Source organism: Podarcis gaigeae (assembly GCF_964106915.1).
Source record: "Podarcis gaigeae genome assembly, chromosome: 13".
NCBI classification, from domain to species: domain Eukaryota; kingdom Metazoa; phylum Chordata; class Lepidosauria; order Squamata; family Lacertidae; genus Podarcis; species Podarcis gaigeae.
In genome coordinates this window covers 44387513-44402672 of record NC_139689.1, presented here as the reverse complement: position 1 = coordinate 44402672, position 15160 = coordinate 44387513, and the positions used below count along the sequence as shown (strand labels likewise).

Here is a 15160-nt window from a genome sequence, read left to right as displayed (position 1 = left end):
TCCCTCTTCTTTAGTTCCTTTTCATTGTTCAAAGACAAGGAATCTTGTAAAGTGAAGCAGGATTACTATTATCTTTGATCATGCTCAGTCACCGATGAAATTGTCCAATATTGTCGAAAGATGGACCGGACCACAGCACTCTGAGATTTCCTTGCTTGATCAGTCATTGTTTTGGAACGCTGGGCAAATGTATGCTCTCTGCTCATATTGTGCCCCAGGAAAAAATGATTTTGTGTCCCGAATAAGTTTTGCAAATTAATCTGCATCTCTTTCCTTATTTTGTATAACTTCTTCTGCTTCTGGTTTTATCAGGCGGGGGGTGGGGGGCAGACTGGATCTGACCAGTGATCAGATCTTGATGTCTCCCAGCCCCAGCAGGTGACTTTGACAGGCGGCCACCTGCCATCACAATGGCATCATGAAAGTATCTTCCTTTGGAGACCAACATGAATTCAAGCAAAGCTGCTTGTGTGGTTTGAAATCAAACGGGGGGTGGCACAAAGGTAGCTTTTCCTTATGAGACTTGCTGCAAGCAGCATCACTGTAAGCCCTGCTTTAAGCAGGAATTAACTGCATTACCTGACTGGGAACTCTGTAATGCAGCTGATCCGAAAGGAGCTTGCCATCACCAGCAGCCAGCTAATGAGTGCTTGCAACAAACCTTGCTAGAGAGGGCACTTTAAGGTTCCTGATTCTTCCTTTGTGGCAAATTGGGGCAAAGCTGCCTCACAAGCCAGATTAAGACAACTGCTGGGCCTGATTTGGCCTGCGGAGGTTCCCCACCACTGTCATAAGGAATGGCAAGATAAGGTGTCACAGCCCACACCTTTCCAGATTCATTTAAGCAGTCACGTCTTTGGAATACAACTCCTGAATCTCCCAGAGTTTGATAAAAATAAAATGTCTGTATATCTCCTAACAGAGGTGAGGAGCTATTTGGGGCTTGGAGTGTGTGTATGTCTGATGTTGGTTGGGGTAACCTGTTCTACCATTGTATATTGATGTTGTGTCTCTCTTTCCCTCTGGGTGGAAATTAGAACAATTGGAGTGGATGGTAGAGCTGTCCGGTGCCTCTGTTGTGAAAGAACCTCACTTATTCTCACATTCAACAGTAAGTGTGGATTTAATATTGTGGGCCAATCTGAGTGTGTGTGAGAAACAAGACAGACAGAGGGAGAGCATTTCCATTTGTCCCTTTTAATTCCTTGGAAGCACTGATGAATTTGGCTTGCCTTGTTTTTTATTCAACTTTATCGACCCATGGCCTGTGTTGAGCAAGGGTGTATGTATGGGGGTTCTAATTGCATACAGAGTCAGACCAGCATCTAGCTCAGTACTGTGCAGAGTATGTGAGAGAGAGAGTTGGGCAGCTGCACCAAATGTGGTCATGCCATACTTTGGCCACACCTGTGCAGCCCCTAAAGCCTGGTCACAAGGAAATTTAACCCCTGACCTGAAGAAAGCTCCCCACCTTTGCTCCAAACATCAGTCAGATAGCAGTTTGTTTCCTAGCGCTGCTGCCAGGAACGTTTTAATCTGAAACGTTGTGTATATCAGGCATGTGTAGTTCAGTGGCAGAATGTGACCTGCTGATTTTTGCTTTTCACAAGTCACACACACCTGACACTATATAGGACCGTGACATCTCACTTGCTGTCCGAGCAAAGAGCTATGGACAATTTGATGCTGAGAGGACATGCATTCATGGGCATGTGTTGGGGGAGTGCAATTTTCAGTGTGCCCTTAGACCACCCCTGTGCCACCCTTAGCTTCAAGCCTAGTTTCTCTGGCACTGTCTTAGGCTCCTAACATATTTGCTTAATTTTTGTGTAGTTGGGAAGGTAGGGGGAAGGTTTCTCCTCAACTCCCTGTCGAGTTGCAATGCTGCAGCAAAGTGAAGAACAACCTGTCCCAACAGTATCTCTGGCTGCAGACAGGCAGGCAAATTTGATCCAGTGTATGTCTCCTCCTCCTCATTCTTCTCTTTTATCTTGCAACCCCTAGAACTCTACTGCTGTGGTGGTCGTTCAGCCCGAAGCTTGGAGCGAAGACACTGCCTGCCAAGGTGAGATTATCGTGCTGCCCATGTCTCCCAAGATAAACATAGGTTACAAAGTGTCCGATTGTGTACTGGTTTGCAATAATAAATACCAGCCATGACAGAATAAATGTCTAGAGGAAGCAGAATTAGCTGTGGAAGGCTCTGGATCAGGAGTTCACATTTGTTAGCTTGACTTTACTAGTCGGTAATAAATAATGCCTAACACCAACCCCCATAGCCCTGTAGTACACACAAAGGGGTTTGGGGAAGAGGTGCTGGCTTCTCTCATTTGCACTAGTATATGCGGAAGGGATGCGGGTGGCGCTGTGGGTTAAACCACAGAGTCTAGGGCTTGTCAATCAGAAGGTCGGCGGTTCGAATCCCCGTGACGGGGTGAGCTCCCGTTGCTCGGTCCCTGCTCCTGCCAACCTAGCAGTTCAAAAGCACAAAGTGCAAGTAGATAAATAGGTACCGCTCTGGCGGGAAGGTAAACGGCGTTTCCGTGCGCTGCTCTGGTTTGCCAAAAGTGGCTTAGTCATGCTGTCCACATGACCCAGAAGATGTATGCCAGCTCCCTTGGCCAATAAAGCGAGGTGAACGCCGCAACCCCAGAGTCAGCCACGACTGGACCTAATGGTCAGGGGTCCCTTTACCTTTACCATGAGGAAGGTAAGAAACTGAAGCAGTGCTCCCTCTTGCCATTGCTCAGAAGAGATGCCTGTGTTTTACTTTCTCCAGACTGGGATCTCAAGTGACAGCTCCAGGCAGGGAAAGGGTCTGTGTACTGCAGGAATCCTGTTCCCCAGAGAGCTAGAGTCATTTGGTGCCAGTAGGCTGGCAAGCCTATTTGTGGATACTTCCTGGTGCAACTCTAAAGTCTCACATTGATGTTATGTAGTGGTGAGAGCTGGTTGTGCCCCCTAGCTTCCTAGTTTCCCATTTGTTTTCTGCTTGTACTTCCTAAAATGGCTTTGGAGGGAGACACAGCAAGGTTACACGAAGGAGAAGAAAACTTCCTCCTTCACTGGCTCACGTATACCTGCCTCTCTTTCCCCAACATGAAGGGCAAGGGATGTGGATTAGTGACTTAGATTAGGTCATGGGCTTGGCCCATCCTTACCCACACATGCACACTATCACTCAAAGTTGCTTGATAGCTAAACAAATAGCTAACAAGTAATGTCAAGGGATGTTGCAGTAACACTTCAAACCCGCTCACACGATCTGCCCCTTGTCATTTGCAGTTTTTGTGCGTCTGGCATTTTGAAAGGTCATCCATCAAAGATGCTCTGAAAGAAAGTGCATTCCTGAGCCCTCTGGGTAGAGAGAAGGGGAACAAGAGAGTGTGGACATTAAAATTCTCACAATTGATCTTGTATTGCAGGGATCCCACCGCAATGCAGTGCTACTGTAGTCTCACGAGAGTGGATGCTGGACAGTATTGCATGCTATCAACGTCAGGCATTTGATGAATACATCATGCAGCAGGTGTGAAAGGACGGCCTTTTGAACACAGAATCTTCAGGAAAGGATTTCTGCGGAACTCTTGTGAAAGGCTTCCTCACAGACACTGTGGTTTCACTTGCGAGATAAATATTTCAGTTGGCATGAAAACACCCCATCGCCTGCCAAAGGCAGAACTTAAAACTGTGATACTTCTATCTTTGCCGTCGTGAGCCAAGCAATAATGTGCTCTTCTGTGCTGTTGCAGATGCATTATTTACTATCCAATTGCTGCCTTGTTTGGGAGACTTTTCTCTTCATGTCTTGGAGATGTAATCGTTTGAAAGAGTTATATGGATCTGAGAGCTTCAATTAACTCAAGAGGATGGCAGTATTTTATCTGCTTGTTTAATGGGGTAGGGTGTTCACGTACAAAGATGCACTTATGCTGGGATACTGGCATAGCAACATCTTCTAATAAGAAGCACAGTCAGACTGGAGATGGCACACACAAAAAAACACTTCAATGGGCCCCTGCATCATAAGGAAGTATGTCAAATATTTGTTTGCTCAAAGTAAATAAATCTAGCATCTCTCTAGCAAGTTAAATGCAAACAGGTTTTGATCATTATATTCCTGGGTCCACAGAAGACCCAGCCATTATTTTTGGATTAGGATATATGATCAGCCTACTTCTTCCATGTACCATGGGACAAAGCACCAATTTTTTAAAAAAACTTGCTAGCTTAGTTCCCACAAGTATGGAAAAGTGCCTTTGAAACAACAGAATATTTACCACTTCTTATTGTCAAGCAAACTGAGATCCATAAATAAAATTTGCTTGTTTACAGTTAAAAGAAGGGTAGAACCTATCATGTTATTTTCTTTTTCAATTCCCGCCCCGCCGAGTTAGCTTTGAAAGAGTTACATTGCATAATGCATTTGGAGCAATCTTTCGATGTTCTGCAATTCTAAAAGCAAATAAGTCAGGGGCAGGTTTTGCTCACTCACACACTTCTGTGAGAGTCAGTTCCGACACAGAGCTGTAGTTTTCCCTTTTGGAATTTGTATTTCACCAATACCTACAAATATGGCTTAGTAGAAGAACAAAAAATATTCTAAAACTGTAAAACAGCACATTGTACAGAGTGCCATAAACCTATGACAAAACAGACCACAGCAAGAAATAAAAATGGTTCCAGTGGAAGAAAGTAGCAGGATTTTTTTTTAATGAAAAGTCACCACTCCATTCCTGCACAGGTTTTATCTGGCATGTAAGATCTGTGTAGAGCAGGTCTCCTTCTTGAGAGGAGGGTGGGATTCTTAAAGGTAAAGACACTGCCATGAGATCCAAACATTTGCTTACCCACCCTGTGCAGCAGGAGAAGTCATCTACAGAAAAGACAGTTCCCACTTGCTCAGGTCTAAGCAGAATGAGAGCCCTGCCTTCCCTCCTCCTCCCTAGAAGGGGACAGGACAGTGATGATGGAAGAAAGACTTGCTAGCTGGGTCCTCACCTTGCTAGCTGACTCTCGTTTCTTTCCTTCCACGGATGAGAATGGGCTCGCTCAGAAGCATATTTTACAGCGTGTTGTTTGTTTTAATATTTTAAATATTTCATGGTAGCTTTTTATTGGCATTCTGTTTTTGCTAAGTTTGCCAGCTACCCTGAGGCTCTGGATCCAGCGGTTTTATGTTTTCAAATAATGTGAGCAAAGGAAGCTTGCATTCTGCCAGCATGGAAGCATGCTTGGGATTGCTGCTCCCTCCACATCCAATCCTGAAGAAGCAACACAACGTTTAAGCCTCCTATAGCAAAAGAGCCTTGGGGGCAACCTTACAAAAACACAATGAATCTGCCTGCACTGTACCATTTCAGTATCAATCACTTAGGCCCAATAATCTTTTTTTAATAGATCTCTATGTGCATAGACACAGGCTACAGAGTAGGGGTGTGGTATTTAATTGATAAACAAGTTTGGTGGATTGGCTAAAATGGTGCACGTTTTAATTAGGCAGATGGTTTTTTTAATGTAATTTTTAATGCGTGTGTTTATATTTTTAGAAAGTCACATGGCAAGCACTTTTTTTCTGAGGTGGCAGAGTCCACTCAAGGCCTGGGAGGTGGAAGGTCCAGCTAGCTGTCTGGGATCAGTGAGGACATGCCCAGTATGATAACTGAAAGCAGAGAGTGCCCATTGTAGACAGATCACTGTAAAGGGTCATTTTGGACTCACAGCTGTCCATGGATGCGCAGGTTAATTCTGTGTCCAGGGCAGCTGTCTACCAGCTCCACCTGGTACGCAGGCTACGACCCTACCTGCCTGCGGACTGTCTCGCCAGAGTGGTGCATGCTCTAGTTATCTCCCGCTTGGACTACTACAACGCGCTCTATGTGGGGCTACCTTTGAAGGTGACCCGAAAACTGCAATTAATCCAGAATGCGGCAGCTAGACTGGTGACTGGGAGTGGCCGCCGGGACCACATAACACCGGTTCTGAGAGATCTGCATTGGCTCCCAGTATGTTTCCGAGCACAATTCAAAGTGTTGCTGCTGACCTTTAAAGCCCTAAACGGCATCAGCCCAGTATACCTGAAGGAGCGTCTCCACCCCCATCATTCAGCCCGGACACAAATCCAGCGCCAAGGGCCTTCTGGCGGTTCCCTCATTGCGAGAAGTGAGGTTACAGGGAACCAGACAAAGGGCCTTCTCAGTAGTGGTGCCCACCCTGTGGAACGCCCTCCCTTCAGATGTGAAGGAAATAAGCAGCTATCCTATCTTTAAAAGACATCTGAAGGCAGCCCTGTTCAGGGAAGTTTTTAATATTTAATGCTGTACTGTTTGTCTGGGGGAGCCGCCCAGAGTGATTGGGAAAACTCAGCCAGATGGGCAGGGTATAAATAATAAATTATTATTATTATTATTATTAAAGGAACACAAATGGAGCCTTAGTTCCAGGTGGCTCCACATTGGCTCTGACTATCCTTCTCATGCTCTAACCTTCATGGATGAGGTCTGGCAGTCCTTAAAGGGACAGGCCTAGAGCCTGGAGCATATCCCCTTATTGGCTTCTCTCCTAGTTCCTGCCTTGTGCTTTCCCTGTACAGGTAAGCAGGCATTGTGGAAGTTATCTTCTCTCAGGGATGGGAAACCTATGGTCCTGGAGATGCTGTTGGACAATATCGCCTTGACCACTGGCCATGTTGCTTGGGACTGATGGGAGACTGATATCTGGAGAACTGCAGGTTTCCCATTCCTGTCTTAAAGATATTATGTCTGTTATTGCTTATGTACACTTCTTGCCTCAGGAGCATTATGTTTACCCATACACACATAGATACAGCATTAATTGATCAACTAAGATGGCTGCTCTGTGGACACTTTCTTGGGAGTTAGGTGCCATTCAAGACAACAGATTTGTTTAACTAGATGGTGGCCTTAACATGCAATATGTAGTGGGGCTTAGTGTACAAACAGTGATTGGAAAATAATACACAATTACATTGCAAAAGCTCATTGATTTATTTTTCTCTGTTAATTGCTTTCCTTCTTTAACCATTGCACCACCATTGATTTGAACCACAAACCTTTAAGGAGGTTCCTCACCTGTAGCCATTCACATATGGGACTCCCATCAACTCCAGCCAACATAGCCAGCAGTTATTTAAAAGAAATGAAAGTAACCCCCCGCACCAAAGCCACAGTCATGTATCCTGCCCCTAGACCAGGTTGGTCCAGAATGTGGCAGCTAGACTGGTGACTGGGGGCGGCCACTGAGACCACATAACACCGGTCTTGAAAGACCTACACTGGTTCCCAGTATGTTTCCGGGTACAATTCAAAGTGTTGGTGCTGACCTTTAAAGCCCTAAATAGCCTTGGTGCCTGGCGTCCATTGGGTCACGAAGAGTCGGACACGACTAAACAACAACAGCCTTGGTCCAGTATACCTGGAGGAGCGTCTCCACCCACATCGTTCTGCCCGGACACTGAGGTCCAGCTCTGAGGGCCTTCTGGCGGTTCCCTCACTGCGAGAAGTAAGGTTACAGGGAACCAGGCAGAGGGCCTTCTCGGTGGTGGCGCCCGCCCTGTGGAACGCCCTCCCACCAGATGTCAAAAAGAAAAGCAACTACCAGACTTTTAGAAGACATCTGAAGGCAACCCTGTTTAGGGAAGCTTTTAATGTTTAATAGACTATTGTATTTTAATATTCTGTTGGAAGCTGCCCAGAGTGGCTGGGGAAACCCAGCCAGATGGGCGGGGTATAAATAATAAATTATTATTATTATTATTAAATGTGTGGCTGAGGGTTGCATGCGGCCCTCAGTGCCTTTTGGGGTGGCCCTTGGCAACATTTGACGCCCTCACACTGCCTTCCCAAAGCCAGGTAAGCGAGGCGCTGGGTTTTGGGATAGAGGAACACTGTCTGTCTGAAGGCTCTGACAGAGTCCTAGAGTCCTTCCATCTACTTCTCAAAGCCAGACACCCTGGGCATGGAAAGGCAATGTGCGGCCCCCGGGTGCCATGCCAAAGTACTCCTGCAGCCCTTTTGGTATGAAAAGTTGAGCCGCGCTGCCCTAGACTGTTCCGTTACGCTTCAGGTTGCAAGTGCAACTGTTCTCCAATGTTTCCCGTGGAAGGGGAAAGAGATGTGAAGTGCCCATTTTGTAAATGTAAAATGGCACTTGCGGTGATGGATTTGTCTGCCATTGGTTCCATTGGAACGAGAAGCAGATGCATCGTTGTGTGTTTGACGCCCGCATAATGAAGGCAGATACTGCCTCACAAGAACTCATTAGCAAGCAGCAGAATCCGAAGCCCGATTGCATCAAGATTGTCCCCATCCACTGCCAAGAGCTGCAACAACATTTTTAACTGTCAAGTCAACCTCACCTTCTGACTGACAGCTTGCTTATCTTCAAAGTCCACATTGGCTTCCGTTATCTGCCTTCCAGGAGATTATAGCTATCTGGGAAATGTTACCCAGGTAACATGAGGAAGCTGCCAACATGTCCCCATAGGAGGCACTGTGAAATTATCTCTCTGGAGAGGTGAGCAGAGATGCAGGGCCTTTGGAAAGGTAGTTGCAGCCAAGGCTGTGAAGGGGAACAAAAAAAGATCATTGCATGGCACTTCATCACCATCATCAAATAATTCTATTTATATCCCGCCCTCCCTAGCCAGGGCCGAGCTCAGGGCAGCTAACACCAAATACTAAATTGGAATAAAACGTAATAGAAAAAACCCCACAGTTAATTAAAAGACGGCTTAAAATACAACTTAAAATGCAGCCTCATCTTAGTTTGTTGTTGTTGTTTAGTCGTTTAGTCATGTCCGACTCTTCGTGACCCCCTGGACCAGAGCACGCCAGGCACTCCTGTCTTCCACTGCCTCCCCAGTTTGATCAGAGTCATATTTGTAGCTTCGAGAACACTGTCCAACCATCTCGTCCTCTGTCGTCCCCTTCTCCTTGTGCCCTCCACCTTTCCCAACATCAGGGTCTTTTCCAGGGAGTCTTCTCTTCTCATGAGGTGGCCAAAGTCTTGGAGCCTCAGCTTCAGGATCTGTCCTTCCAGTGAGCACTCAGGGCTGATTTCCTTAAGAATGGAGAGGTTTGAGTCGATATGATGGTCATCCAAACTGAATTTGCCCATTCCCGTCCATTTTAGTTCACTGATGCCCAGGATCTCAGTATTTATTCTTGCCATCTCATCTTAGTAGTAGCAGCCCATAAATCAACACCATAAAGGGAAGAAACATCAGATATTCACCCGAGCCAGCTATCCATGCTGGTCCTACATGGGCCAGCAAAAAAGCCAAGGGAAAATTTATATACCAAATCCCATATAAGGGGTCAGAGTGAGTCTAAGCTGAATGCCAGGAGAAACAGCTCCATCTTGCAGGCCCTGCAGAAAGATGTCAAATCCCGCAGGGCCCTGGTCTCTTGTGACAGTGTTCCACCAAGTCGGGGCCAGTGCTGAAAAGGCCCTGGCCCTAGTTGAGACCAATCCAACCTCCTTGAGGCTCGTGTTTTGTTAGCCCAAAAATGGAAAGCGAGCGAAGTCCTAACCAAAGAAGAATGGCAGCTTAAGTTGACAGAATATGAGCAGCTTGCAGACTTAACGTATAAAATAAGAGAACAAGAAGAACATACTTTTAGAGAAGATTGGAAAACGTTTGTTGAATATATGTGAAATAACTGTGTACAACTGAAAATGCTGGCAACATTAAGATAAATTCAACAGTGTAAATAAGTTTTGAAGGGTGTAATAATGGAATACTGAATGGTATAGTTTTTGTAAAATGTGCAGGGATTTATGATATGCAAAATGAACCATGGAAAGAAGAAGAGAAGTCATTGGTAGCTTAAGGATGTGAAAAATGAGTACTTTAAAGTGTAAAACAGAAAGTTTAATAGAAATAATATATATATAAAAAAGAGAAGGGAATATAGGAGCCAACTCCTAGGGGCTGATACTTCAAACATAAAATATTTGAGGGGGCAACCCCCCCAAAAAAAAGTTAATGGGCATTGCCATTCAATTGGTATGTGTGTGCTGTGTCATGTGATTGATTGTGCAGGGTGGGGCTTATCTGCCCCCCCCCCCATATTCAAGTTGGCACCCCTGGAAGGGAATGTGTGTAGAAACTAGCCTACAGTACACATACAAAATTTGCATTTATTGCTCCACCCACTTTCCTCTCTGTCTCCACTCACCGCTGGCATGCATCCCTTGGAAAGTTGCTCTGAATCTGGGAGCCCAGAGGGGCCAGTGGGGTGTCTCCAAAAGAGCCTCTCTGCTTCCTCACCCCACCCCTCCAGGCAAGGCTTTGGTGGCTACAGTTTTAAACCTTAGATTAGGGATTTATGGCAGCTCTAAGGAGGAAGAGAGTTAAATCAAGGAGTCAAAGTGACTGATTCCTGCAGCAGGGCTTGCATGCTAATCCACGTTGCAGAAGCAGGGGCAGTAGGTAGGGGGGAAATCCCTTTTCCTGGCGGAAATGACTGGCAGAATCCGAGACCAGGGAGAAGAGTCGGTGGAAGAAGATTGGGAAAAAAATAAAGTTTATTTACAGAAACATTGTAAAATTAAGGAATGTTAGAAGGATGTTGGAATGAAGTTATGTGGTTTTAGCAGAAATGTTATAAAGGATTAAGTAAAAATAGATTGTTAATTGGTGAAAGGAGAGAATGTAAAGTTACATTATATTAAGAAGAGTTTGGATTTGGATTTGATATCCCGCTTTATCACTACCCGAAGGAGTCTCAAAGCGGCTCACATTCTCCTTTCCCTTCCTCCCCCACAACAAACACTCTGTGAGGTGAGTGGGGCTGAGAGACTTCTGAGAAGTGTGACTGGCCCAAGGTCACCCAGCAGCTGCATGTGGAGGAGCGGGGAATCGAACCCGGTTCCCCAGATTACGAGACTACCGCTCTTAACCACTACACCATGCTGGATAAATTATAGGACAAAAACTGGGAAAGATGGAAAGGATTTGCTGAAATAGCTAACCGAACTAGAATACAAAAAAAGGGAGGTGTGAGGAGGTCAAGGAAACAAGCAAATGAAAGATAAGTTATGGGAAGGTTTGATGTGTTTTTAATTGTTTCTGTTTTTGTGTTTTTTCTTTTTTTCTTTCCCCCCCTTTTTTCTTATTGTGATGTGTTGTCTTGTTTTTGCTTAATTTGGTGTTTTCTCTTTTCTATTTTTGTAACCTTTAAAACTTTAATGAATATTACCTTAAAAAAGAAAAAAAAGAAAAGAAAAACCTATTTCCTTGGGTCAGATAATGGCCAGGATGCTGGGAGTGTTCACGCCTCCAAAGATAACAGAGCCACAAGAAATTGCTTTGCTGCTTTGAGTAACATACGATGCTACATTGCATAGTAAAGTGGTACCTCGGGCTACATACACTTCAGCTTACATAGGCTTCAGGTTACAGACTCCGCTAACCCAGAAATAGTGCTTCAGGTTAAGAACTTTGCTTCAGGATGAGAACAGAAATCGTGCTCCGGCGGCGCGGCGGCAGCAGGAGGTCCCATTAGCTAAAGTGGTGCTTCAGGTTAAGAACAGTTTCAGGTTAAGAACGGACCTCCGGAATGAATTAAGTACATAACCAGAGGTACCACTGTATAAGCATCTTGCTCAGGGGTCAGCAGACTTTTTCAGCAGAGGGCCGGTCCACTGTCCCTCAGACCTTGTGGGGGGCCGGACTATATTTTGTGTGTTTTTTTTAAATATTTTTTATTAGTTTTATGAAATACAGAAAAAAGAATAAAGAGCATATTATAAAAGTAAAAAAAGAAAGTTACAAATTTTTCTTATTCTTTTTTCCAAATCTACTGGACTTCCCCACGTCCTCCCAACCCTGCATTCTCTGTAATACATAACATCTGCAATTTGTTAACTTGTTTCAATACTTATTGTATCTTCCATTTTATCATGTTACCCAATTTCAAATATCTTATGACCCAAATCATGTACTTTTTCATTTTAACACAATAAAGTTGTTTCGTTATTCTATCTCTGACTTCTTGTACCTTAATTTCCATTTCTTTAATTTAACATTACTGAAGCTAGAATTTCCTGAAAGGTGCGTTTTTTAACATTCATACAACTTATAATGTTTTTCCAAATAGTCTTTAATTTTTTTCCAGTCCTCCTCGATTGTTTCTTCTCCCAAGTCTCGGATTCTGCCAGTCATTTCGGCCAGTTCCATGTAGTCCATCAACTGCGTGTGCCATTCCTCCAGTGTGGGTAAATCTTGTGTCTTCCAATATTTTGCAATCAGGATCCTTGCTGCTGTAGTAGTGTACATAAAAAAGGTTCTGTCCTTCTTAAGCACTCTCTGGTCCACCATGCCCAGGAGGAAGGCCTCTGGTTTCTTAGGTAAGGTAAATCTAAGTACCTTTTTTAGTTCATTATGAATCATTTCCCAAAAGGCCTTCACTTTCGGGCAGGTCCACCAGAGGTGAAAGAATGTCCCTTCCGCCTCTTTACATTTCCAGCATTTATTATCAGACAGGTGATATATCTTAGCAAGCTTGACTGGGGTCATGTACCACCGGTATATCATTTTCATAATGTTTTCCTTCAAGGCACTACATGCCGTAAATTTCATTCCGGTGTTCCATAACCTTTCCCAGTCTTCAAACATAATGTTATGCCCCAAATCCTGCGCCCACTTTATCATGGCGGATTTGACTGTCTCATCCTGAGTATTCCATTTAAGCAGCAGGTTATACATTCTCGAAAGTAGTTTACTTTTTGGTTCTAACAGTTCTGTCTCTAGTTTCGATTTTTCCACCTGGAATCCAACCTTCTTATCTACTTTAAAGACCTCTTGAATTTGTGCATAATGCAACCAATCTCGCACCTTGTTTTTTAGTTTTTCCAAGCTCTGCAACCTCCAGTTGTCTCCAATTTTTTCAATAATTTCCTCATATTTAGGCCAATTGGCTTCCATATTAGGTCTCTTACGTGCCTTGGCCTCCACCGGTGAGAGCCACCTCGGAGTCTTACTCTCCAATAAGTCTTTATATTTTGTACAGACCATTAAAATTGCTCTCCTGACAATGTGGTTTTTAAACAATTTGTGCACTTTAACCTTGTCATACCACAAATATGCATGCCACCCAAAAGCGTTGTCAAACCCTTCCAGATCTAGGACATCAGTGTTTTCCAGTAAGATCCAATCTTTCAACCAGCAGAAGGCTGCGGATTCGTAATATAACCTCAAGTCTGGCAGGGCAAATCCCCCTCTTTCTTTCGCATCAGTTAATATCTTAAACTTTATTCGGGGCTTTTTGCCCTGCCAAACAAACTTAGAGATATCCTTCTGCCACCTTCCAAAGCATTCCACCTTGTCCACGATCTGTAGGGCCTGAAACAAAAATAACATTTTTGGCAATACATTCATCTTTATAGCTGCTATTCGGCCCAACAAGGAAAGTTTCAATCTTGACCACGTTTCCAAATCTCTTTTGATTTCTGACCAAGATTTCTCGTAGTTGTCTTTAAACAGATTCAAATTTTTGGAGGTCAGATACACCCCTAGGTATTTTACTTTTTTAACCACATTTAATTCTGTTTCTTTCACGAACTCATCTGTTTCTGTAATTGTCAATTTTTTTGCTAGAACCTTAGTTTTTTGCTTGTTCAACTTAAATCCCGCCACCCGACCAAAGTCCGAAATTAATCCGGACTATATTTTGAAGAGAGAGAAAAATCAACAATTTTCGCCCACCCACAAAGAGGCCTAAAGATGCTTTGCTTTACCTGTCCCAGTTGTCGCCCCAATAGCCGCAGTTGGGCTTCTCCAGTCAGCCAGCGCCATGATGGGGTAGGAGGCCGTGTTGGCTGGCGAAGACAGAAGCAGCAGCCAGTGGCATAGCGTGGGGGGTGCAGGGGGGGCCGGCCGCACCGGGCGCAACATCTGGGGGTTAGGGTTAGGGGGCGCAAATCCACGGGTTAGGGGGACGCAAATCCATGGGTTAGGGGGCGCAAATTACTTGCCTTGCCCCGGGTGCTGACAACCCACGCTACGCCATTGGCAGCAGCCCCAGTGGAGGACCACAGAGGGAGGGAGGGAGGGGAACCGGGGGGGGGGGCCAACAGAGTTTTTACCCACCACCTGCTGCTGCTTCCTGAGAGGCACCACAGAGAAGAAGAAAGAGTATTAAGAAACCAGAGGCCTTTCTTCTTGGAATAATAGGTTTGGAATTGCCCCCAAAAGATTGTTTTTGTATGCCACAACTGCAGCTAGAATTTTGTTAGCTAAGAATTGGAAATCACAAGAAGTCCCAACAGTGGAGGAATGGCAGATGAAGATGATGGACTTTTTGGAGCTAGCCGACTTGACTGGAAGAGTCCGCGACCAGAAGGAGGAGGACTACCAGGAGGAATGGATGAAATTCAAAGAATATTTACTTAAATATGCTAAGATAACTTAACTGGAAAAACTTGCAAATACCAGATTGGCATAGGATTTAATCATGTGATGTTAGAGAATAATATGTTTAAAGTCAAAATGAAAACAAAGTAAGATGTTAAGTGATTAAGTTAATTTTATGAGAAAAATGGTTTTGGAAAACTGTTACAATGATATACACTGAAATTCGGCCAGGGGGATTTGAGGAAGGCACTTAAGAATGTTACTAAAACTGGATCAAGTACAGTTAAGATGTATGTATGTTTGTTTGTTTAAAATTTTGGAAAACCAATAATGTTTTTTGAAAAAAAAAGAGAAGACAGAGCCCCCTGCCAATCCGCAAGCCACCACAACAAGCTGCCTGAACACCATGGGAGGAAGGAAGGAGGCAGGTGGGCAGGTGGGTGAGCTGACTCCTGGCGTCGACGACACCTGCCGTGGAACAAGATTGCTCCATCCCTGAGGAGAAAAGTGCCGCCGTGTGAGGGAGAGGGAAAGAGCATGCGCGCTGGCGATCCACACGGCGATTCCTGGACCGTTCGCGGGCCGGATCTAGAAGGCAATTGGGCCTGATCCACCCTGCGGACCTTAGTTTGCCGACCCATTATGTTACTGGTGGCAAGTTAGAGGTACTAAATAGCAGAGCCTTGGCTACTTGGCTTGGGAGAACACCTAGCTTTATGCTGGGTTGGGAAAAGTTAAGAAATTGCCTTGAAAGGAAATGAGAAGCATGGGTACCTTTAG

At 44.7% G+C, this 15160-nt stretch overlaps 2 protein-coding genes across 3 annotated transcripts in view; both read left to right on the top strand.

The window, feature by feature from the left end:
* BRCA1 (BRCA1 DNA repair associated) overlaps positions 1-4695 on the top strand; it is a 54527-nt gene extending 49832 nt beyond the window's left edge. Inside the window, exons 19-21 of the mRNA XM_083708953.1 lie at positions 1038-1111; positions 2005-2065; positions 3426-4695. Of these exons, the coding sequence (XP_083565079.1) occupies positions 1038-1111; positions 2005-2065; positions 3426-3535 (245 nt within the window). The 3' untranslated portion in view covers positions 3536-4695. The remainder of the gene's footprint in view (positions 1-1037; positions 1112-2004; positions 2066-3425) is intronic.
* Positions 1-15160, top strand: part of LOC310830103 (putative protein PTGES3L) — a 280219-nt gene that overhangs the window by 24408 nt on the left and 240651 nt on the right. The gene's annotated exons all lie outside the window — the stretch shown is intronic.